Below are 25,977 nucleotides of genomic sequence, written 5' to 3' on the forward strand. Positions count from 1 at the left end.
CTTCCTCAGCTTTTGTAGAATTTAACAAAATATCATCAAAACAAATCTTAACTTAAAAAAAACCCCATGTCAAACACTGCCATTTTTTCTCTGTTTTCAAAAATGTATAGTCTATTGTACTTGTGAAAAAAACAACTCATTTAAATAAACCTAAAGTGTAATAAAATCAATAATGTATTTTAGAAGATGAAGTTATCAAACTCTTGCACTCACACATTTACCTATGCACTACAAGTTTCAAATGGAAAGCAAAATTCTCACCCATCCTTAGTTTGATCTGCCACTCCAGCCAACAGCTGCACTGTTTTAGGATTGTGATGCGGATCTGTATGAAGTCCTAGGTATTTTTGCACAAAATCCTCTGGGGTCATGTAATGTTCACCATCTTTCTCAACACTTGCATACTAGAGTAAAAATAAAAAACCAAAGGAACACAAACAAAAATTAATCCATTTAGATGCTAATTATTGGCAATTACCAAATTAGTATCTTTACTGAATATAACTTAAAATGGTGCACAACTGTCTGCACGTAACTGCTCTGAAATTAAAGGGCTAGATTAAACTAAGAGTGTTACTGTACTAGTTTTATACTAACAACAGTCAGATTCCCCTGTACAATAGCTATGGTCACATAATGACCAGTATCTTCTAATTAAAAGACAATTACATATTTCAGAAACTGTCAGGTAATTGCAAAAATTTATAAAACTTACAACCATGCTGTAGCGTTCCATTTGTAGCTACACTGAAACCACAGCTCATAAATTTTCTTACAATTTCTAGTAGCAGATATCTTCTGAATAATTGTTCCTGATCTTTATTATGACTATTTTGGAAAATATATATTACTTCTTTTCTCTTTTTGTGAGAAATAAATGTTCAGAGTAATTTTTATCCTTAAACTAATGTTTTTAAGGAAAAATTCACACACACAGACAGTGCTTGCTTCACCATCTCGTGTATCTCTTCCACAGTATCAGCCCCTCACATCACCTCATCAGCTCTCCCTCTTCCACCCTATAGCTGTGATGACAGCTGTTTGCAAGACTGCATTGTAAACAAGATTACTAAATTTATGGAGAACTAAAATAAGAGTATTTTCACTAAAACAGGAACACAAAGCAATGGACAGGAATCCCTTAATTCAGCATTCCTGCCAGTATGACAGCACAATGAAATTGTGGCTTCCTTGAATCAGCTCTGAAAGGTTTTCTTCTCAGCTGTACACACAAGTGACTGAAAAATGCCTTCCAAAGCACAGACATGCAAGACATGAAATCCAAAGAAAATTATGTATGAAGGACCACCAAACATGCAGAGTATGGACCATATCTTCAAGAATCACTGAAGTCAACTGTATGACAGTAGAGTGCATATCGAAGACAGTCAAAATCTAAACACCATTTTTTTTTCTCCAGACACCAGTTTATTGGAGTTTATCATAAATAATAATTCATAATAATACCTTTCACAATAAAAACTGTTTGGGCAAAGTTTTGTTAAAAAAATTTTGAGATAAAAATAATCATTGAGCTCCATATGAGAAGGTCGTGGCATTTTGGAAGAGTTTGGCAGCAAGTCAATAAATTAAAGCCTAACAAAGTAGCTCTGCATGTAAATACATTAGTCCTATGTTTTCACCATATAAATTAAGTCAAGAATCTCTTTGATCAAAATAAGCAATTTCAAATTATAACTTCAATGTAAAACATACCACATCAATTAAATCTATGTTCCTCTCAGTGTTGAACTCTTGTTACTTTATAACACAAAATTCTTAGTATACATTTACAGATTGTCTCAGGTAAGCACTTGATGAATTTCCATGAGACTTTTCTTTAAAGCATCCTCACATAAGACAAACACACAAACCCCCCACTCTAGTTTACAATCTGGTGCTAGGTATCACCACACTTTCAGAAACAATGGTTTGGGAATTTCTTTTTGTTTCTTTCTCCACCTTGCTTGAACAGGTTACATTTTAATTCAACAGGCAGGGAATAATTCAACTATATTTTCCAAAAGCTGACTGTGTCTTGTCTAAGAAAAAGAACGAAGGTTCACTAAGAAATCTGGTAACTGTTTTTCCATCTAACTCTTTTATCCTTCTGTGATAATCTGTTACGGAATTTGTTCTTTTATGAATGTTACTGAAGTCTGTGGTTAGCAAACATCTAAGAGGTAACTTATTTGATGGTGCACAGACAAGAAATTTCAATGCCTGCATTTCATAGTTCCAGGATTAAGAGAAATAGCACATCTTTTTAATGCAAATTGAACTTTGTATTTTTAACAGTTTAAAACAGTTAGAAGAAGAAGATAGCACACTTCAGAAATACTGAAGAGGAAGGTATATATCGTTTATCCTTTAAGATACAACATAAACTGCATGGCCAGAGGGCACCTATCACATTAGGAGACATGCATGAACAGAAGGAAATTTAAGTACACTCTCTGTGATTAAGGTGGATGGTGACAAGGCCTACAGTTCAAATCTTCCCTTCTAACCGTTTCCAAGGGAAGCCAAATTTAGGAAGGAATGCACGACCTTTAGCTGAAGCTCACAGAAGAGGCCAGCACTCTCAGCAAAGAGCACAACACATCTGACCCCTAGATGTTTGCAGTATTTCATAATAAGACTTTCTACAACTTAGTTCTGAAAGGAGTGATTCTCTTTTGTTTTAAAGCCTGCAACTAAGTTTGATTTCTAACCATCAAACAAAAATACAATTTCAAATTCAACTGTGATCAAATAGAATGCAGAAGAAATACAAACTCTTTTTCTATGCTTTTTTTTTTGCTGCAGAATCTCAGATAGTCAAAGGAAGAGAGGACAGCTCTCATATTTTTCATTCCTCACAGCACAAAACAATCCACAACTTCATTTGCATGTTTCTTTGAAGAAAACAAGACAGACATGGAGAAGACCAAAAAGCCGTTTTTCAAAGACAGACTCTTTTTTTAGGTCAATAAAACACGTACTGTCAGAAAGAAAATTTCAACAACCAGCTGTACGATATTCTTCCTCTCCACTGTTCTCTGTATGACCACTATCAAGGACTTTAACTGCTTATTTCCAGAAGCAAGAACTTCTACTGATTGGATGTCAAGAATCATAAAGAGTTCACATTTCCAATTGAATAGAGTATTTTGACACCTCATTTCACTTATTTTCATCCAAATGTGCAGAAGCATCTTGCAAAAAGTTGGAAAAAGGTGTCCTAGAATCATGTTTTTATACTGTATTAATATATATTATTTAAAATAATATTTTCATGTTGCTAATTTTATTAACATACTCTACTGTAATCTTTATCTACAAAAGCTGAATGCCATGTCAATCAAAATAAACATGTGTTGGAATATTTTTTACTAGAAACTAAATGTTGAGCTTCCACAGTTTGATGCCAGCATTCTAAATTTCTGCACTCCAGCAATGCTACAGTGTAATCCAGCACAAAAAAGAAAAGGCCACCAAAATTACAGCTGGGATATAACTCCTCTCTGTCAGGCAAAAAGGTGTCTCTGACTACTTATCATATATGGAAATTGTCAGATGGTATAGTAGAACCAGAAGATACATATAAAAAGTTAAACAATGGACTTTATTATTTACGGTATTAGCTCTAATTTTATACTCTTTATTTTTTAAATAGAGAAAAGCTTCTTGAATATACTGTGTAACATTCAACATTAGGGGAAAAAAGATATTTCAGTCATTTTGAAATATCAGTGGCCCAACTATGGACCTAAAACATAGTTCTTGTTCTTCTTATTCCATATGCCTGATTCAAACTTTATTATCAAAGTTTTAGGATTGACTGGATTTTCCTTTCTGATCATGCTTTACTGGAACTAAGGAGTGGAAAAACCTTCATACCGTTATTTATATATGTTAATTCTAAGGCCCTGCAAAGGTTAATATTACAAAATATATAAATCTTGAGAAATTAATTTTAAGTTCTAAAAACATTGCCAGCGGCTCCATTCATAAGAACACATATAAATCCTAAGGACAAAACATACAGTCATGGAAGAAGAATTTTTTTGGATTCTGCAAAGGTGCATTAAAAAAAAAAAAAAAAACAGTACTTGGTCATAAATATTTGTTTTATAGAAAACTAGAAAATAGTTCAGAAAATTATTTAATATTATAATTTGGGAATGGTTATCACGATTTGTGCCAGCAACAGTTTTCTCCTCAACACCTGACAGTCCCTTCAATACACTGTGCCCACAAAGTGAACTTTTAAGTGTCCCACCAGCACACCACGCGTTTGATGCCATGGCAAACTGCTGGAAGGGCAAAAACCAGAAGTCTGTCACTCAAATGACATTAGATCTTTTTACCTGCAAAAAAATATTTCGGAGTTCAGCAGGATCCGCTCTTTTGCTTAAATGCACCTGTAAACACAAGCAAATTAATGGTTCGCTTAGTCGGGCTACTGTCAAGACCGCAGACAAAACCCACCGCGCCAGCCAAAGGTTGCATTAGGGGGTCTCCTGTCAGACCGGCAGGCCCAACCTCAACCATGACCGCGCCGTGCTGCCGCGGGACGGCACCGGGCTCCGCGCCGGTGACAGCTGTCAGCACCGGGCTGCCTGCGACAGGCGCGGCGCCCCGGCCCCACGCGACAACCGCGACAACCACCACCGCCACCACCGCCACCACCGCCACCACCGCCACCACCGCCCCGGGGACCCCGGCCCGCGCCCCCCGGGGCACTCCGGCGGGCGGGGCAGCGTGAGCTGCGCTGCCGCTCCCCCGGGGCCGCCCCGCCATCACCGCCCCCGTCGGCGCCATTCCCCGGCCCCGCGGGAATCCCGCAGCGGCGGCGGCCGCCTCCCCCCGCCTGCCCCCGGCCCCGCGCAGGATCCCCCCGGCTCCTCCTGCCACCAGAGACGGAGCCAGAGAGTCACCTTGACCGCCATACTGCGCCCGCCGAGGAAGAGGAGGAGGAGGAGGAGGAGGAGCCGCCCGCCCGCCGCGCCGCCGCAGCAGCAGCAGGCACCACTTCAGCGCAGCGCTGTGGGGTGAGCGCCCTGCCCTGCCCTGCCCCGCCCCGCCCCGCCCCAGCCCGGTAGCGCCGGGTGGGGGCCGCGTCCGCCCCCCTCCAGAACACCGGCGGCGCGGGTGTGGGTTCTTGTTGGGGGGTTGCTGGTAGCACCTCCACAGTGCAAAACTGAGCCTTTTAAAATGCTGCTGAATCTCATTTCTGGCGTAACAGATGCAGCCCCTGACGGTCAGCAAAGCTGTACCTGTTGGTTTCAAGTGCCGAAACTGTTCATAGACTGATATTCTGGCAGCTTGGCTGCAAATTGGTTGTAGCTCCGTATTTCAAACGTACAACCATAGGGCCAAAATCTGGCTGGAATTCAGTAACTTCTGACAGGGTCTTATATGCACACACATACTTTATACTTCAAAATTAACAACATGCAGGTCACAACCTTAAGAAAGGGTAAGTTTATACTTTGTTTCAACAGTTCAGTCACAGTAAGTGCTTATAAAATCTGACTTAAATAATACTGCATGTTTTGTCTTGCTGTGCTATTTCAAGGACCCAAAGCATCTTGTTCAGCAAATCCATACATATATATGCTAGCTGCAGTGTCGTGGTTTAACCCCAGCCAGCAGCCAAGCCCCACACAGTCACTCCAGTCACTCATTCCCCCACCAGCAGGATTGGCAAGAGAATTGGAAGGGTAAAAAGTAGAAAACTCGTGGGTTGAGATACAGTTTAATAGGGAAAGCAAAAGCCACGCATACAAAGCAAAACAAGGAATTAATTCACTGTTTCCCATGGGCAGGAAAGCGATCAGCCATCTGCAAGAGGGCAGGGCTTCACCTGTAGGCAAAGTGGAAGACAAATGCAATCACCCCGAACATCCTCTCCCTTCTTCCTTCTTCTTCCCACGTTATATACAGAGCATGATGCCTAAAGGTCTAGAATATCCCTTTGTCACTTGGGGACACCTGTCCCGGCTGCATCTCTTCCCAACCTCCCATGCAGCCCCAAAATCCTTACCAGCACGGCAGTACAAAAAGCAGAAAATGCCTTGGCTCTATGTAAGCCCTGCTCAGCAGTAACAAAAACATCTCTGCATTATCCACCCTGTGTTCAGCACAAATCACAGAATCACAGGATAAGCTGAGTTGGAAGGGACCCTCAAAGATCGAATCCAACACCCCCATAAAAGGCACTGTGAAGAGTAATTCTACCCCAGCCCAAACCAGCACACAGAGTAACAATGTGCATCAAAAGCCAGCCCTTTGAAAGAAAATTGCAGAAATCCCCATGGTCCTTCCCACAGCGGCTGTAGCAAGTGGTTCAGCATATAGCTTTTTTTTCCTCTTTACTAAAGACAAAGCTCCAGTTGTTTGCTCGGCTAAAGCATAACTGCAGCAATGAGCAACCAGGTGAAGAAGGAGCGGAGCCACTCTGAAGGACTCAGCCACTCTGAAGGCCGCTGCCGAGCCAGAGGAAGGCTCAGTCAGTCCGGCGCTCGGGGCCGGACAAGGCCAGCGGCACCGCGGACGCGACGCGCTCCGTCAGCGCGGAGCTACCCCACGTGGCAGCTCCACTGCGCATGCGCGCCAGCCGGCCCGCGTTCCCGGAGGAGCGGGGCGGAGCCGGCCGCGCGAGCGAGCGCGAGGCTCGAGGCAGCGTTGGGCATGCGCGCGGGCTGCGCGCGCCGCACGGGACAGCCATTGGCTCCCCGCCGGGTTTCGGCGGGCGGAAGCGGAAGCGCTCGGGCGCGGGCGCGCATTTCCGCCGGGCGGGCGCGCGGGTTGATTCGCTGTGCGCGGGGGCTCGGACATGGCGGGTGAGTCCCGGCCGGGCCCGGCCGCTCGGGGAGCGGGCGCTGTCGGCGCCTCGCTGTGAGGGGCAGTAGGACCTCGGGGGGAGCGCTGTGACCGGGGGGCAGGGCAGGAGAGTACGAGTTCGGGGCCGACGGACGGCGGTCAGCGCGGGTGGAGGGGGAATGGGGCGTGAGGGTGGGGAGCGCGGCTGACTCTCTGCCCCCCGGCTCTGATGGTCTTGCTGCTGCTGCTGTCCTCGCCCTCACGGCCCCCACGGTCTGGTAGTGTTAAACCAGAGTGTATCTCCGTGTCTACGTCCACGAGTTTGCTGGGGGTGGACAGGGAATAGAAAACACGAAAATGTTTTTACTTAAAGTTTCCTACCTGAAGTAAGATACAGAAGAACTTTCTTAGGATACTTTTAGAATGAAGGGGAGCTATGCTTGTAAAGCATTTGGAATATACCTGAAGTGAAACATGTCTTCTCTCCTGGATTATGCTGTGGAAAACAGACTAATTGTAGTTTATGTGCATTTTTCTTCCACTTCCGCTCTGGAAGAGGAGTGCTGGCTAAGTAATTGCTAGTGGTATACGTGCCACTGTAGTTGATGTACACCTGTTTATGAAAATGACTTAATGCAAACCCTTGAAATGTCCTGACACATTACTTAAATAACATGTTAGACTGAATTCGTATTTTGTTACTTGTATCTTTAAATATATGTCTAATTCGTAATAACTGAATACTTAATATTTTTATGGTAATGACTTTAATTCTCAGAAACTAAAAAGAGATACTTGTATGCTTTCTAGTTCTTGTTTCTAGTTCAAGAAAACTGCATGAGATAGATCTCTATTCTCTGTATTGATGTGTTGTGACATATTGTAGCTTTTTAAAATTTTGTTCAGCAGTTTTGTGTTGTGTATTTTTTCTTGGTTTATGACCCTTTTTCTAAGATAGAGTCTGAGTAATAGTGACAGACTGAACACCTCAACTGTCAAAAAAACCCCTTTTTTTTCAGGACTTACTGCTATGGAGAAGAAGTTGGCTGAATACAAGTGTAATACAAATGAAGCAATTCAGCTGAAGCTAGGTAATACCGCTTTTTAAATATTATACAAATGATACTGAAGTATTTTAGTACCTTCCTATAAAATATATACATGTATACATCTGGGTCAATTTCTCAGTTCTAGTCTGATTAATGATATGATATTCTCAGATCAAATAACATGCATCTAAGTTGTACAGGATGCCTTGATTTCATTTTTATGCCACCCTAACATAGTTTCTTAATTGAAGTTGTCTGACTAGTGGAAACGTCCATGAACAGCTAGCAGGGCATAAAACAATGTGGATAAACAAATGGAAGATGGCGATTTGGTCATGCTCTTTTTTTTTTTTCTCAGTTCGCTTTCCTGAGGATTTGGAGGATGACAACACAACATTTAATCCTGAGTATAGCCATCAAGTGTTTGGAGATGAGTAAGTTAAAGTTTCCAGATTCAAATTAATAGGTCCTGAAGAAGAAAGTCGCTTTTAAATCATTAAAAACCAAGAAATCTTGCTAATACCAAGTGCCAGGGAAGAAGTGCTGCCCTGATGCTGCTGCTACACTTGCTGATGCAGGCCAGGATGCCACTGGCCTTCGTGGCCACCTGGGCACGCACTGGCTCATGTTCAGTCAATTGTCGACCAGCACCCCCAGCTCCTTTTCCACTGGGCTGCTTTCCAGCTGCTCTTCCCCAAGTCTGTTACTTGTCATTGTGACCCAAGTCCAGCAGATAACACTCCTGTCCAGCCTAGTGTTGTCTGCCGTCTGGCTTAGTGAGCATTCAGGTCACTGATAAAGACATTAAACAGGGCTGACCCCAACACTGAGCCCTGGGGAACACCACAGGGGATCAGCTGCCTGCTGGATTTGACTCCATTCCCCACCGCTCTTGGGGTGTGGCCATCCAGACAGTGAAGAGTACACCTGTCCAGGCCATGAGCAGCCAGTTTCTCCAGGAGAATGCTGATATCAAAGTCTCTCCTGAAGTGTAGGTAGAAAAGTATTTTTTCTTTTATTTTGAGTATACTGAATTAATTAGTGTTGGTGTCATTTATTATTTTCAGTAGAGTGATATTCAACAATCTGGGCATAGTTTAAAAAAACCCAACAGTAACAACAAAAAAATATCGAGGAAAATTCAGCTGCATGTTTCTGTGGACTTCTTTAAGTAGTTATGTGTCTTAATTTCAATTTTCTTTTGAAAGCATTCTAAGTACTCCAATTAGGATGAACTACCTATATTAAATGTCATAAATTAGTTACACTATTGCATATCAACTGCACCTATCATTGACAATAATTATAATTTTAGTAAGCAGAGGACTCTCCGATCTGTTAGTTTAGCTAACAAGCAAATTCTTGTTCAGGCACTTATATTTCAAATTTTAAATTATGAATGTACTACCATAGAAGAAAAATCCCAGTAAAAAAAAAGTTTTAGCTATGCTTTAAAATAGCAAAAAAATTGGCCTGTTTCTTTGTGAACATTACTGTTTTATGCGGATTTTTTTTTTTCAGAAAAGAAATTGTCTATTCTTCATAAGAGTATAGGGTTTGTGTTCAGGCAGCTCATATTTTCAAAGTATAAAAAAGGCTTTTTTATTCTATACTTTTTTTGCATATACTAATTTCTGGTTAGATTGGATAACTAAATAGAAACTGTCAACTAAAAGCTGTCTACATATTGCTACACCTGGTTATCTGTGCTTCGTATGCTATAAATTGAAGTAGTTTATTCCAAAATATTATACTACACTGCAAAGTAATTTTTAATAAATGCTAGCGATCAATTAACGTAAATAACTGTTAATGAGTTAAAGCTGTTGAAAAAGTATAAACACAGTATTAGCTGTTTCAGGTATTCTCTCCTGAGCTATCACAGTAAGGACACAGTCACTGCCTTGCTGAGTTTAGAATATTTCCATTAAAGGAGCGAAACAGTACAAGCAGTGTAAGGCATGATCTCTGTCTAGACAGTGCACATCCAGTTTGACTCCCTTTTCCTACTAGGAAGCTTACTTTACCTTACTGGGAAGGATTATGTGAATGTCACATGAAATAAAACCACTGTCTTGTGAATGTTTTATTATGTATAGAGTTCCTGGTTGTTATTTTCTCCTTTCTCAGTGAAGTTGCTTTTGGCTACAAGGGACTGAAGATCCTCTTGTATTATATTGCTGGAAACCTGTCAACGCTCTTCCGCGTTGAATACACCTCGAAAGTAAATGAGAAGTTTGACTGTGTGGAGGTAAGTGCAGGTCTGCTTCTGTCTTTAACGTAACATTGATAAGGTTTACTTTGGTATGGACAGGAGTTCTAGGTTTAGATTTAGCTCACCTAAATGTGATTTACATTAAAAGCAAACAAACAAAGCTTCCTTTTGCTAAGCTAACAAAAAGCTTTGAACTTCATCTACAGATTTCCCATTCTCTCACTACAGTACAATCAAAATTGTGTCAAACAGAACAGTCAGATGTCAGGAGCTGATACCAAAACCAGTTCCACAAAATAAACCTCAACTTGGCATGTCTATATTTTCATATTAACTGTGACCAGGAGGAGGACTAGCATTGGTGGAGTTTATGATTGAGAGAGTTCAGTGAGAAGGAAAAGGAGGTTTCTGTAAGCACTTCATGAGATAGTAGGCTTGACTGTGTCTCTCTACATGTGGAGATAAAGTAAGGCAGAAAACAGATTGTGAAGTTCTGCATGGGTGTCATGTATGCTTTACATCTTACTTAAAGGAATGTGATAATACAATTACCTGCAGGGGGTTTTTGTTTGGTTGGTTTTTCTTTTTCCTGCAGGTTTTCTAAGCTTACAGAATACTTGTAGAAGAGCTTTTTTTTTTTTCCTCTCCTACTGTCTATGTGCTCTCTGAATATGACTTCAGGCTGTATTTAAGTTAGTAATTTCACATTCATTGGAGTTTATTTAAATAATTGCAAGGAAAGGCCTATTTTCAAAGGAGAAATACATTGGAATTAATTCATTAAATTAATTTTAAAGATTTGTCCTTCCTCATTCTGATTATATTCAGTTCAACAGGCTAAGATCCTGGATATGTCTTAAATACTTTGGAGGCTGGAGCAGCATGTCTCAGGAGTGAAAGGTCATGCTCTTCAATCTTACGAAGGCTTTTTTTGGGAAATAAGGGAAAAAAAGGAAAGACTGTTGGCAATGTAGTAAACATATTAAAATCAAATGGTCCAACCTTTCACCGGTATAATTTCAAAACAGTCAGAACAGGAATCTGCACCATAGCAGCTTTTTACTTTGTCTATTTTCCGTACAAATGGCAAACCCAATTTACTTTCCTGGAAGTCTAAACAAGGTCAGTCTTGCCCTATGCACACTGCAACTTTTTTGATTTCTCAGAATGGTTGCTTTTTTCAAGCCCTGTTTCCTATACTGAATTTTTCCTCCAATTCCTTAAGGGATTAAGATGGGGACAAAAAAGATCTTTTTTGAGCAACACTTCTGTATGCTTTCCAGAGCATTTACGTGCTTTGACTGAAGGGGAAGGATGTGGTTGCTTTCCCTGTGCTTCCCTTAGTGTTACTAGCACTGTACATTCAAATAAGCTGCTTGTATTGCTATATCTAAACATACGTAGGAAAAAAGATACGGCTGTAGTCAATCTTTCTGCATTTGTATTTGCCATCAGTTTAACCACCCAAAGATAGGCATTTGCAGAGGTTGAAACATAAGCTGTCATTACAGCAGGATGTTGATTTGAATGCATATTAACATTTATTTTTCTAAATTAACTATTTGCTCCTTGATGATAATTATACTAGGATGCAGGCTATCCGCCACACATGACAGATAATCTTGTGCTGTGAATAGATGGGGTTTAGGAAAGGACAGCAGTTTCTGCCTTTACTATAACTGGTTACAAGTAAGTTGGTATTAGTGCTCCATGAAGTTATTCACATCTTAGGATTTTTTATCCAAATACCCATACAAGCCCGTTCAACAGCAGGTGATTTTATTCTGTAATATTGAGTTTGGTTTCATTATCTCTAAAGCAGCTGCTACTATCTCTGCTAGGGACTGACAGAAATATTTATCCCAATGCCACTATTTTTTTTTTCCTCCAAGATCTTTTTGAACAGGAGGAAGTGATACTATCCTGAAATGTCAAAAGGCAGAACTCCAGTCATATTTATGCATCTTAACATGGTTTAGGTCCATCTTTAAGAAGATATTATTGGGGAAGGCTCAGCAAAGTATGATCATGTTTTTAACAGAAGTTCGCACTTCATTTAGTGAAAGTAGACAGAGTTTATCCGTTGAATTGAGTTGATTCTTTCAAATAACTGAAGAGAAACTGCTTTCTTCCAGTGTAAATATTAATAGCAATGACCTCTGAGTTGCTTGCTGCTTTGAGATTTGCAGCTGTTCCAGTATCTTCCTTTTCATCTGTGTTTTATGATGGGGTAGGGGTAAAGTTTTATTTCACTAAACTTTGCATCTTGCTTTGCAGCTAGTCTATACATTTGCTTTCTACAAAAGTTAATTGAAAAGTATTCTTTCAATGTTTGGTGCTTTTTTAGTGTAATACCGCTGATCTCTCCATTGCTCCCCACTGAAATATGTGCATACAATTTTTAGAGAAATCCAACTTTCAAATATGCTTCTATAGTTATTTTAAATTAAATCACTTTGAAACAGCATCTACATGCTGTGCAAATGTCATAGCTGCCTATTAGTACAAGAATAATTTCTGTATTAAAACTACCCAGAGTTAAATGTTATGTACAAAGAGACATTACACACTTAAGCAGTCCTACTACAAATCAAGTGTAGTTAGAAGCCTATACCAGGCTCTTTGTCATCACCTCACATGATTCTGATTGTGAAGGTCATACATTACAGGCAGCACTTACATGAACCATAAGCTCAACAACTCATGGCTGGCTTACTTCAGGTTTTTGCATGCTTTATTGTAAGTGGCTTTGCCTATGTTAAACATTGCTGCAGTAGTCAACAGGATTGTTTTTTTGAAGAGAAACTTGTGTGCATCCATACGAGTATCTTGCTCTGATAAAAGAAATTAACCTTTCACCAATATCAAAGAAAAGATCAAGGAAAGGCAGTAAACACATTTAGGTAGCTCCTTGGATTATGGGCACCTGAGAGAGAAACGTTTGGAAAGGACCTGCTAAGTAATGAATGTGTCCATTAAAAAGTCCGGGTATTAATGAAATAAATTCTTTTCTACGTGGTTGATATATCAAGATTACAGTATTCCAGGTCTTACTAGCTGAAAATTGCATGGCTTAAACTTCTGCCACTGCTCAAACTGGGGATTCTGGGATTTGGTCTCTAAGGAGGAGAGATGCTGTTAACTGTAAAAGTCATTAAAGACTATGGTTTCTTGTGTCAGATGCCATTCCAAGGGGAGAGAATTTTTAGGAGACAATAGGTGAAAATATGTTGTGGTCATACAGAACTGAGATGTATTAGCCAGTGCTTTATTTGCTAAGCCGCTGTCATGTTTTAATTCTTCTATTGTATTGAAAACAAGACTTTTCTGTGGTGGCAGCCAGTGATGGATGGAAACCTTACAGGCTTTGAGCAGGTCACAGTTTGGCTTCCTTCTCACCACTAGTGAAGAAACTTACAAATGTGAGGAGAAGCAAAATTACTTAAACATTATGTATAAGTACTTCTTACTGTATATTCACCCTTTTTAGATGTCATCCACATAGTCTGAGTTATTGTACTGTTGCTTGGAAATACTGCTTTAATTCTAGATTATTTTTACGTGCTTATTCAGCTATATAAAATGCAAGTCACTCTGGATTCTTAGTTGTGGTTTCCTACAGCTCTGTCAGTAATGCAGACTTAAGATCTGTGTAAACAATGCATTTGCACAATTTAAAAAAAAAGGCATTTCCAATTTGTGTGTCATAAAAACACCTTTTTTAATGTAGTTCATTGATTCCAAATAAGTGGCTGGGTTTGTGTAATGCCCTTAAATAAGTGTAAAGAAAATGTGTTTTAGCTAATACTGGTTTATGAAGAATAGCAAAGGCTCCAACAAATTATCTTTGTTTTGAGAATGAAATGATTGTAAAGATTGTACATGTTTTAACTGAGTTCTTACACCAGGTATTGCAGAGCTGTATTTTAACTGCTTAATAGCTCTCTCTCTAAATATAAATATAGATGTTGGTAGTACCAAACCATTAAGAATAAAACTTGTTTGTGCTGAACTAAATCTATCTTTTTCTGCACTAAAAATGTAACTGAATGCTAAAGTGCTATTCATTTGCAGGTGCATTGCTTCTGCTTAAGGACCCATGGTTGAAAGGACAGGAATTAGTAGCATGTTGTATTAGCCTTTTGTAGTGTATTTTGTTCTAAGCATCTTAATTTCCCTGTTTTGAATGCTAAGTAGCAAGGGTCTTGGTTTTGAACTAATACCCATCATGCATGTAAACGGTGTGAAAGAGCTGCTTAGTAAGTTAACACAAAGTGTTCTTGTGTCCGTCCTTGTGGAAATAGATACAATACAAACATTACAGCTGAACTCACGGCAAACTCCATTAAGTAAAAACCTGGATTCATTGTCCAGAAGAAAGTTTGAATTGAATGTAAGCTCATTTTGTTGAATGTAATGTCAGGCTTTTAGGGGTTGTATTGAGGAGTATGGTTTTGTTAAGTTGAGACCAATTCATTAAGTTTTATTGCCTGGTGAGAAGCAGTAATACGTTATTGTGAAGCTTCATCAAATATTCATGGTTAAAAAGAAGTAGTAAATGTATTCAATCAAGTGGTCTTTTGGGGGTCTGAAAAGGATTATGAAGTCTGCTCAGCTGATGGTCTCTAACTTTGGTTATCTGAAAAGAGTAATCTCTGAATTAAATTTTGGTGTCAGAATATTTTGTCTTCCACAGTATGTTAGACTACAGGTCAGATTTGCTGACAGTATTCATAAGTTGTACTATTTTATGTCAAACTTTGTTTTCAAAACTTTCTTTTATTAGAATGCAGGATGTGGTTGTCAGGGTTTGTACTGTGTTTTGCAGCTGATTCTATAGACAGGCATTTCAAGCAGGGGGCCATAAGAATGCAAGAGTGTGCTAGCTGTCACTTTCCTATTTGGGAGCTACTGTTTTTGATCTTTGTCCCTTTTTCTCTACTTAGTTCTGCATCACCTAATACCTCTTGTAAGCTGCTTGTTTGGGAACCTGAGTTCTACAAGGCTGTGTAGCATAGCATAGTCTTCATGAGTTGGTGTCTGGAAAGTCTTGGTTTCTGAACATGCTGCACTTAGAGAGTAGCTATCAATGCTCTTAGTCAAACTTGGACAAATATAACAATCTCTAAACATAAAAATGTTCATGAACTTAGGCTGTAACCAAGAGCCTTCTGATGCTTACAATGGCTGGATTGTGGCATGAATGAACAACAAGAATGCTTGCTTTTCTTTTTTCTTTTTCTTCCCTTTTTTTTTCTTTAAATTGCTGGTAGATACAGTATGTCTCATATATTCATTTCTTAAGCACAACCGTGACATCAATGCTGTCTTTTTCTAATCTTCCACTGATCCTTCCCCTTTTTGTAATCTCCAGGCAGATGATGTTGAAAGTAAAATTAGAGAAATCATTCCGCCTGGTTTTTGCACAAACACTGATGACTTTGTGTCTCTGCTGGAGAAGGAGGTCAACTTCAAGCCCTTTGGAGTGCTGCTACACACATATTCTATCCATAATGAGGAAGCCGGTGAAGATATAACATACCAGATTTACAAGGTATGAAAACTTAAGTTAAACTTCTGGTTTTGAGCGACCAAATTAAATTTTATTTTGCAGAAATGCACCTTCTGTAGTGATACAACTGTAATATGTAAATACTATAATTTTACCCATTTATTAATCATCAACATGCTTTTTTATGTCAGAGAATTTAATTAAGTTTTGCATATTTTTTTCCTCTTGCATCTGTAATAGGTTTCACCTGACTTCTCCTGGCTTTTTCCCTAGGCTGACATGACATGTCCAGGCTTTCGAGAATATCATGAAAGGCTTCAGACGTTCTTGATGTGGTTTATTGAAACTGCTAGCTTTATTGATGTAGATGATGAAAGATGGAACTACTTTCTAGTGTAAGTACAGTTCTAAAGCAACAGTGGACCTTATTACCTCCACAAAGCCTGCATTTTAATTGTGGCTGGCCAATTATTGGAGCAGTATAATGATATTTTTCCCAGGAAAGAAAAACTATTGTTTGTGAGGCTTGAGTTTTCCTCCATTATGCTTTGGGAAAGCTTGAGAATAGAGCTGAATTAAATGCTGTTGTCCGTTAGAGCCCTGAATGTAGGCTTAAACAGTAAAATGAGCTTTGCCTGTGTTTTCTTTTACTTGCCACCTATTCATCTTTATAATAGGCAAGTGCACTGAAGTGCTGTAAAGAGGTCTGATTTATCCAAGTTGCTGCACACCAATTAAGTGAATTGTACATTCAGAACATAGCAGGTGTACCCATTGGGCCCTCACAGAGTAGCTTGCTGACACTGAAAATTCAGTTGGAGAATGGAAAAGAAAATGGACACTGCATGGGAGCGCGACTGTAATTGACCTGCTTGGCTTTCTGTTTTATCTGCAGATTTGAGAAGTATAATAAGGATGGAGCTACGCTCTTTGCGACCGTAGGCTACATGACAGTCTATAATTACTATGTGTACCCAGACAAAACCCGGCCACGTGTAAGGTAATTGGCGGTGTAACTCGTGCCTTGCCTTTTATTTCAGAAGAGGGAACTGCTGAAGTTCCCAATACTTGTTTATAATAGTGTTGATTTGTTTAAAAAAATCCCCATTATTAGCTGTCTATGCACTGATTTATTTCATTGTTCCCTTCTTGAAGGAGAGGGAATCTCAAGTTTTGAATATTTAACAATTTTAAGATTCTGTTAAAAATTACATTTTAACATGAAGATGGCACGCGCCTTAATCTAAAATGAAATATCATTTTATTTTTAAGACTTTGCATTATGTTTGCAAATGCTTGCATTTGAACTGAAAAGGCATTCCTTTGTCTGTAGCCAGATGCTGATCTTGCCACCATTCCAAGGAGAAGGCCATGGTGCTCAGATGCTTGAAACAGTTCATAGATACTATATGTCTTCTCCTACAGTACTTGATATAACAGGTTTGTGTTAAATTTTTAATAAGCAGCTTTCACAGGTTGTTAGCCCACAAGCTAACTTTATGTCCATTTGTCTGAATTTAAAGCCTTTTGAAGATTTAGCTTCTGCTCAGTTCAGGATTAATGGTACCCTGGTTAACAGAAGTGTATATAATGTAGCTTCTTAAATACTTTACTCAGAGAACAGCACACCAGGAAAATTCAATCCCTAGCGTGAATGGATTACCAGCTAATTAACTATTTTATTGTGAGAGACACAGCTGAGTTTGCCAAGAGATCAAGCTCTGTCAAATTCCTTGTTCAACTTACCCCATTAGCCAAAACTCAAACTTGAGGGGGGGACACAACACACCTAACTAAAATAGCATATTAAGATTAGTGTGCAAACTGAAATTTTACAGACAGTAAAAGTCTGTAGAGAACTTGTGCTCTAGGAGCACGTATTGCTGGCTGAAGGTATCCATGATATTAGGTGTGTGTGCGCAAATATCTAAAAATAAAAGATTGTGGAAATGGCAGGTAAAGGGTCCATGTGCATAAGAAAAATAACATTAAAAATTGCCATAAGCATGACATCAGTCCTGTGGTTTCAAGTCTAGTGTAGGAAGAAATGCAGTTCAAACACATTGACCATTCAATTCTGTGTGTAGTCTCATCTTGGTTAGAAATAACTCTCCATTCTAATTGAAATCCAATAGACCACTTGCTTTCATAATGCGTTGTTGCAAGATCATCATAAAGTAATCCACCTTGTCATTTCAATCCAGTTCGTGGGAACCTAAGAAAGTATAACTTAGTTTATGCAACAAGAACTCATGTGCATCATGTATTTATTTACTTTTTCCTTTTAATAGTACAAGCCTTTACGTAGCTTTTATAATTGAGGATGAACAAAGTCTTAGCATGGTACTGCATAAATCCTATGACATGTTCATGGCTCAGTGCCTTAAGTGCAGGGTTGTAGCAAACAGTAAATCTGCACTAAAATAGGGTTCAATTTTTATGGAATGAAGCAGGAGAAAGCTTGCAATATTCTACATAGCACTCAAGTTATGAAAGTTAAGGCTCTTACAGAATTATTTATTGTCCTTTTTGAGGGGGACATTTGGCTTGGACAATTTTAATATAGCCAGGATATTTAGTTACATATCATCTAAAATTGTGAAATAAAGCATTTAACCTTTCTGGAAAGAGGAAATGACAATCTAGTTAATCTCTTTGAAAAAGCTAATTATTTACAAATTAAAATTACTTCTGAATTTCACATTTGCAACAAATATTTTGTTCGGCTTAAACCTTGTCATCCTGACACAAGCAAAAAATATGCTGATGGTGCTTACTGGACAGAAACTGCCTCATTCTTCTTTTAACTAATCTGAGTGCAAAAGAATGAATCAATTTAGTTTAGGGCACTTCTCCAATCTCTTTTGCAGAATATATGCTATAAGGCTTGCCATGCCAGATTATGCACAATACATTTTAACCCAACCCAAAAAATAAATTGTTAGTTGTGCGGTGCCACATACATGCAGCAAAAGCTTCTATCCTAGTCCTTCTTGGTAACTTTGTTTTGCTTTTGATCATCCTAAAACTGCAAATTTTAACTATTTACAGTGTACCTCAAAACTAAAGGAAAATACAGTTGGGATATAACCTGGTTAGCAATAAACTCCACAGTGCTAGCTCCCATAAAAATGAGTGTTGAAAGGGAAGCATGGCCCTGCTACTTCTTTGTAGTGAGCTTGTCTAAAGCAAGGAAAAGAAAATACATTCACAATGTTGTACATATTTTCCTTCTGCGTTAAATAGTTGCATATGGGCTCATGTTGATGTTAACTGAGGCTAGTTCTCAATTTCAGGGGTTTTTTTCTAAAGCAACAGTTTTGATAGCTATGCTGTCTTTAAGTAACTTGAAATCTAAGCTTTTGCTTAGGTCATTTCAACCTTTTTATTTTGGATAATCTTGTCTGTTGGGTCCTCATACCTTTTTCTTCCTTCCTTCCTTCCTAACAAAGACTAACTCCTGGTCAATACATGACTTCAGCTAGTTTATTTGTATACAGTAGGATATTTTCACCAATCTTTTCCCATGTTTTCCCTTTCGTTTGTGTTTAGTAGTTCTACCACTGTCAAATATAGAATAGACTAAAGATAAAAGAAAAAGGGTTTATAGACTAGTCTTCTTTTCCCAATGAATTAAATGGGTTTAAACAAGTCAGTTTCATAATACTGTACAGCACTGCATACACAAAATATTAGAAGTTTCTGTGACCTGTTTGAGTCTACTGTCAAACATCTAAACCTGTGATAACAGTGCTTACAATTAAGCACAGCTGTTTATATACTGATGAATACTGTGTCTGCTGTTGTTTTCCATAGTTCTTTGTAATTACATACCAGAGATGAGAAAACAAATAATTCTGATAAGCTTTTTTTATTCTTTCTAGCTGAAGATCCATCTGAGAACTATGTGAAGCTTAGAGACTTTGTTCTTGTAAAGCTCTGTCAAGATTTGCTTTGCTTTTCCCCAGTGAAGTTAATGCAAGGTTTCAGTCAAGAAATGGTGACGGAAGCTCAACAAAAATTGAAAATAAATAAGGTATTAAATCAGTTGTAGTTGGACATATTCTTATCAAACTAGTACAATACAATTTAAACTTAGAGATGGAGACATGGAATTTACACACTGTGGCTTATTTTGACAGTTCTTAAGGATATATCTGGAGATACGTGGCTCATGGTTTTAGATAAATGCCTTTTTTACCTACAAATTCTGTTTTAAATAGAATTTGACATGGTTTTGATTTCTTTCAAGAGTATTTGTGCAAATAAGTGTTGCTTTGGGAATGCAGAATGCTTAAGTGGCAAACACCTTACTAATGCAACTCTAAATACTTAAAGAATTAAATTGAACAATTAAATTTTCTGGTAATCTTAAGTTATTCATTTTTGTGTATGATAGTGAAATAGCAGAGTTGCTTAATTAAAAATTATTTGAATGTGGTTTAGTGAAGACTTTAAACCTTGAGGGATGGGGACTGTGAAGCTATATTCAGATGTGTTCGTGAAAATGGTATAGCTTATATAGGGAAGCTGCATCTGCAGCCTTCTGTATTTTAAACCTGAAAGGATAAATAAGTTTCATTTGGTTTTTTAACACTATATAAACATGTGCTAGTGTAGCAAACAAATCACTTTATTTTTGTTCTGTTGTTCAGCAAAAAAATACTTCGTATTAAATTCTGTTTTCATACAGATACAGCTAATATAGTATCAACATAATTTTTTTTTTCTCCCTAGATGATGTACTTTCTGGTTCTGATACCAAAAGCACTTCAGTTTTTCCATTTACTGTTGAATTTTCTTCCCTAGTAAACAGAAAACTTTAAATATTGTTGTTTCATTTTCATATTTAGAACTTTCAGGGGGGCTTGTGAAGGGCAGTAGATACATGTGGATTATTAAAATTAGCCAAGTGGATACTGATTGGTATTGCTTAATGTCACTCTAGTTCCAGTTCTTGTTCTTAGAAGTGTTTTTGGACTCTGGCTTCTGGACTTTCTGCTGTTCACTTAGAGCAAGTCCTTGAAGTACCTCTACAGCTGGTGCAGCACTTGAAAGATCAGACACTGGCTGCATGGAAGAAAATGATTTTGAAGTGAAAATAAAAATATTTATTCATTGAACCCACCAGACAGGAGGACAGATTTGTCCATACCCCTGTCTTCTGATAAGATGAAGAATTACTCTAATATTTCAGTATTTCTTCACTTGGAGTTCTGTTGAGTGACCTCTTTATTCAGATGTGGTTTTTATTCTCCTTTCTGTTCATTAGCAACACACAAGACGAGTTTATGAAATTCTCCGATTGCGTGCAACAAATATGGGTGATGCAGAACAGTCCAGAAGCTATCGGTTGGATGTTAAAAGAAGACTGATTGGGCCCTATAAGGTGTATATGACTTAAGTATCATTTAAAATTTATTTCAAGGCTAATTATACTTGATTTTACTTTCATTTCCATGAATGTAGTTGATGCCAATTATGTTGCCAATCAACTACCATTAGTTATGCAGTGTTCAACTGACATATATACAGATGCAGAGGACATTTGTACATAGCAGCACTGAAGATCATGTGTTTGGCTCCTGACTGTTTTCTGCCCAGTTTCAGCAGGAGGTTACTATTAAGCTTACTCTATCTAGCTACAAGTGGCATTATGCCCAGGTAGGTTTAAGGGGGGGAAAATGGTCAGTTAACTGAAGAGGTTAAAAACAACAAGCCAGAAATTTGAGGAGAGGTAAAGTTTGCACTGCAGACTAGGTATAGTTTAGATTGCTGTTCTAATTCTTTGCTAGGTCTTAAGAAAACAGCTTGCTAGAAGTAATCAAGTCATGTCAACATAGAACTCCATGCAGATAGAATATAAAATAATACTGGCAGTAAAATTCAAGCAAGTACTAAACTTAGGACCAAGTAATTTTCTTAGTTCCTATTAATTATGCATCCTAGGATTTTCAGTGTGGTTGGTCTGTGTTGCATAAACTGACCCTTTGAGATACAGATTTTAAAAATAATATCCTAGTGGCTAAAGGCATCAGTCCTTGTGTCAAGAGTCAGAAAGGCCACAAATAAATAGGTTTATTGCTGTAACTAGCATGTTAGCTACTGTTGTCAGTTAAGTACTTGCCAAGCAACCCAAAATCCTCTATATAAAGCTACACAGGGTACGATGAGTACCTCGATTAGCTTGAAAGCCTTCCTAAAGCAGCATTTACCCTGTTACACCAAAATAACAAAAATGTGCTTGTAATCATGTTGGGCTTACAGGGGCTGTTAGTAGAAATGAGAGGCCAGCATTGTATTAAGTACCTATCTGATCTGGTGATAACTCTGTCATGCTGAGTGGCAGGACCTTAATCAAAACACGCTCTCTTTCACGAGTGTCTTGTCTCATTCGCTAGATTTCACCCAGTGTCCACTACAAATAAGGTGATTTTTCAGCAACTGTTTTTCATGACTAATGCATGATTTCAATTCACTCACTCAGAACTGAGGTCCTGTAGGCAAAATCCAAAATTCCATAAGCAGCTTCAATTCTAGTGCTTCTAGCAGCTGTTTCCACTTCAGCCTTTGCACACAATAAGTGCATGGATAATGAATGGATTTTGTATTGCTAAGTATGCAATATTGCTACTTTAGAACATTGCTTTTTTAGTTTTTTTGTTATCTCAGTGTGGATTCAAAAGAATCCTTAAAGCAGCTAACACCTTTTTTCCCTGATCTTAAATTTCGTGTTCTGAAATAGTCATCTTGTTTATGGTAGCTCTACTTAGTAAATAGCTTACTCATACACTCATTTAAACAATTAAATTTTAGTCCCAGTGCTGTTTTCAAAAACTTTTCAGAAATGTAATGAAACTCTCTTTTAATATAGAGAGGGTAATTTTGTGGGGGGAACCAAACTTCATAAACATATAATCAGGAATATTACTGCATACTCTAATACTGGTATCATTATTATATAAACCGTTGGATAGCTTCATTTGAACAGTGCTGTACAGATGTAGAATAATTCTAAGTTGACACTCCCTTAGTTTAATAAAAATGGGATTCCATCTTAGAATTATTTCCTGGCTAACATTAGCAGTGAAAAAAACTATATGCAGAAACCTCAGGGGGGAAAACATGTAATACCTCTGCTGCCCTTGAAGTTGTTACATTAGCAAGGAGGCGGTTGCTAAAGATACTGAGACCTTTATGTATGTGGCATCACTAGACTGGAATGACTGGTGCAAAAGGATGTGTTGCTCTCTGTATAAGTAGTACTTATATAGGAAATAAAAGAATTGGTATATTAGTGACCAGGGCGTCATGCTAAGGTAATTTAAAGGATGAGCAGCTTGTGAAATTTCAGTTTCACTGTGGCTTCTCCATTTCTGATGAACTCTGCTATTTATTAGTGAACTGTGCTGGTAGATATGTCTCCTTGATCAGGTCTTTGTTCTTCTTGTCATCCCTGTTGGAAGTAAATACCACTGCTGTGCTGCTTTTCTTAATTGTAATACTTTGTTTGCTACTTGAAGAAAATATGCTTTTCTGCCCAGCCCAACAACTTGCTCCCAAAGCATCCTCTTGAAATTGCCCAGGTAAAATGTTACTGATGGCAGTTTTCAGAATCTTGTGTACCTGGATATGCTTGTAGTATATTTGGCGGGGAAGCGGATATTGAAATGACTGGTTATCTGAAACATGCAAAGAGAGTTTGCTTTTTAGCAGTAATCTGGAACTTAAAGATGGCCTAATGCTACAGTATCAGATGTATTGAGCATTTAAAAGCTGGCACCCTTTTTTCAGAACTAATGTTTATAACCTAAACAGATACCTCCTGTTAATTAGGCAGACTTTGAATTAATTCTAGAATAAAGCTTTAATTGTTCTAGTGACAGAAGCTTGGCTAGACGGTACTCATTTCTATTTTCATTTGGGCAGCTCATCATATGTTTTGAGTACCTTACTCATTTTGACTACATAGAGCTAATGTGAATCTAAAATTTAAACATCTGTGCTGCTTTTCACATCCTTTCAACAAGGAAAGGTTTCTTGATTATTGGCCAGAAATGTTCCTGAAGGCCTCATCAGGACTTAAGTACAGAACCTCCTTTTCTGAACTGGACTTTGCCTATCTGTGGAATCTTTGGGAGATTATAAAAGTTTTTCTGGTCTTACTCATTTACAGTTTACTGTAGTTTCCACTCCTCCCTCCTGACCCTCTGCATCAATCACAGAAAGAAGACAAATAGTTCATAAGTATAAAATTAGAGCACAGAAGGGCTTTGATTTTGAGACAGTTAGAAATAGAAAAATTTGGTGAAATTTTGTTGTTTTAATACATCTGATTCCCTAGGTATTGCTAAGATTTATTGGTAAGATACCAGGCATACATAATGCTTTTTTTATTTTTTTAAATGAAATGTTGAATGATATTCTGCTTTTACAAAGCAAGAGAAGACTGAAGAATGGAAAGTACCTGAAGAACTGAGTAGTTCAGAAATAAGTATCAGCTGTATAAAAGTATATCTGGGTAAAGAAAATACAAAAGTATTTTGACGTGTTTTTAAGAAACAGGTAAAAATCACATGTCACAGAGCAAGGACAATTCATCATCTTCTGTACAAATATGTTTATGCTTATAAATAATCTTACTGCATTTCAGTGCTGCTACTGCTAGTCCCTGGTGACTTGAATAATTTGTAAGAATTTGTGAAACTTTTCTGTGTACTGGAGACTTAAAATTAATTTTTTATAGTCAGTTATAGGGAAATTAGTTGGCTGAACAGTCATGTGATGGGACACCAATGTAATTAATGTCAATGTAGGACTAAATATCCTGGTCAGATTTCTACAGTCAAGTTTCTCATGCCACACATCTTCAGTAGTGGGTGTACTGTTAGACTTACCTGGAACAAAATTTGAAACCATTCTTCCGTTCACTACCTCATTGGCAATAGAGAAACTATGAGCCTTTAATAGAACAAATTTACTAATCAAACATTGTTACTGCTTCTCTTGGGATTAGGGACATCTTAAAGAACTAGATACTGAAATGGAATAAATTTTAATGAAATACCATATTCTTTATAATTACTGGTTGTGTTCAAACTACTATTTGTTTGATTGCTTAGAAAAAACAGAGAGAACTTGCCAAGATGAGAAGGTGTCTAAGACCAGAGGAGATGACTAATCAGTTGAACCAAATAGACCTAAGCTTGCAACGTGAACAGTTAGAAGAGAGCTTCCAACAGCTTGTTTCAGATTACCGAAGAGTCCTAGAACGACTTGCACAAGCATGAGGATCCTACCTGTACAGGAAACTTGCAGATATCTATACAGTGTTGTAAAGCACATCCTTAATTGCTACTTAACTGCAAAAAATCTCATGTGACGTTTTAATCACATTAAAGGTGACTTGTGTTTCTGTGCATTTTGAATATTTTCTATTTTTGTGTTGTAGATTTTAAAATGTTGTACTTTAGGTTTGGGGGCACTTCTTGATGAAATAAACAATGTAGATTCTCAGATACAGTGTTACTTCAATTGTATGAATTTTCTTCTACCCTTTTGTTTTGATCAAGACTGAATATATATTTGAATAGCAAGTTAATATATCAATCTAAGCAATCTCTTAAATTTCTCCTAACCTGATTCTCCTCGGGCTGTTCTCCTTGGATCCTATTGTACGGTGTATGGCCTGTGCAGGTTTAATGTCACAGGAGCAGGTTACAAGATTGGTTCTGTGGTGTCTCGGGTGTTTCCTGTGTACAGACTCTTTACCCTTTGCTAAAAGTGGATCCTGCTGCTGGAAGCTAACAGACCCATTCTGTTTAAGCCTCTAAAGTGCCTGAAGCACATTCTTTTTTAAACCCTCAAGTTTTCAGGTTTATGATTTTCAGGAAGATACCTCACAGTTGGGGAGCCATCCAAGACTTTGTGAGGACTCCAAAAGCACTCCTACTGGTGAAAGAAACAAATCTGTAGGAAGCAAGTGCCTTTATATAGTTCCTTGATTCTATTCTGCTATCCCTTACTTCTCAGACCTGAGGTTAGTTCTTAAAGATCCTGTCAGTCCTCCCTCAAAGGAAAAAATTTTCATCTTTTCTGGTAGTTCAGACTTTAGAGAACTTAGTCTGAATAAGGATCATTGAAATTTATTAACCATGTTTGATGGTGCTAATGGGATTCAGGTCCAAGCTTTCAAAACTGGAGTTTGTAGGTTGACAGTTCTCCACTATCTGATGTGATGTGGAGGAAGTGAAATAATTTTTAAGTGTTTAGAATCTGTGGCATTTTTTGTATTTTCTATTAAATTATTTTTAGAAATTTTACTTCTGGATTAGGATATCTTTTCTGTATGATATGTCTTTCATCTACTATAGTATCCAAATCTATTAATC

General features: G+C 38.2%; 2 protein-coding genes across 5 annotated transcripts in view; one reads left to right on the forward strand and one right to left on the reverse strand.

Annotated features, from left to right (window-relative positions):
- The window catches only part of SLC25A12 (solute carrier family 25 member 12), a 46,515-nt gene extending 41,531 nt beyond the window's left edge, over nt 1-4,984 (reverse strand). The window contains exons 1-3 of one of the 3 annotated variants that reach the window (XR_005602352.1): nt 4,923-4,984; nt 4,353-4,406; nt 262-404 (exon numbers count right to left, since the gene is read on the reverse strand). Coding sequence is in view for 1 of the 3 variants with exons in the window: in XM_039555176.1 (XP_039411110.1) it covers nt 262-404; nt 4,353-4,406; nt 4,923-4,934 (209 nt within the window). In the remaining 2 variants the exon portion in view is untranslated. Of the gene's footprint in view, nt 1-261; nt 405-4,352; nt 4,407-4,922 lie in introns of those variants that run through there. The other 2 variants (XM_039555176.1, XM_010406784.3) reach the window with 2 other exon arrangements.
- Nucleotides 4,985-6,762: 1,778 nt separating this feature from the next.
- On the forward strand, nt 6,763-25,120 carry HAT1 (histone acetyltransferase 1). 2 transcript variants are annotated; one of them, XM_039555094.1, is made up of 11 exons: nt 6,763-6,830; nt 7,830-7,901; nt 8,218-8,293; nt 9,990-10,110; nt 15,449-15,628; nt 15,860-15,981; nt 16,482-16,586; nt 16,920-17,026; nt 19,471-19,622; nt 20,859-20,975; nt 24,709-25,120. In XM_039555094.1, the coding sequence occupies exons 1-11, from the start codon at nt 6,824-6,826 to the stop codon at nt 24,874-24,876; spliced, it is 1,227 nt and encodes a 408-aa protein (XP_039411028.1). In that variant the 5' UTR covers nt 6,763-6,823; the 3' UTR covers nt 24,877-25,120. The 2 variants fall into 2 exon arrangements, with proteins under 2 accessions (XP_039411028.1, XP_039411029.1); XM_039555095.1 differs by lacking the exon at nt 20,859-20,975.
- The last annotated feature ends 857 nt before the right edge of the window (nt 25,121-25,977 follow it).

This window comes from Corvus cornix, chromosome 7, assembly GCF_000738735.6.
Source record: "Corvus cornix cornix isolate S_Up_H32 chromosome 7, ASM73873v5, whole genome shotgun sequence".
In the NCBI taxonomy this organism is placed as follows: domain Eukaryota; kingdom Metazoa; phylum Chordata; class Aves; order Passeriformes; family Corvidae; genus Corvus; species Corvus cornix.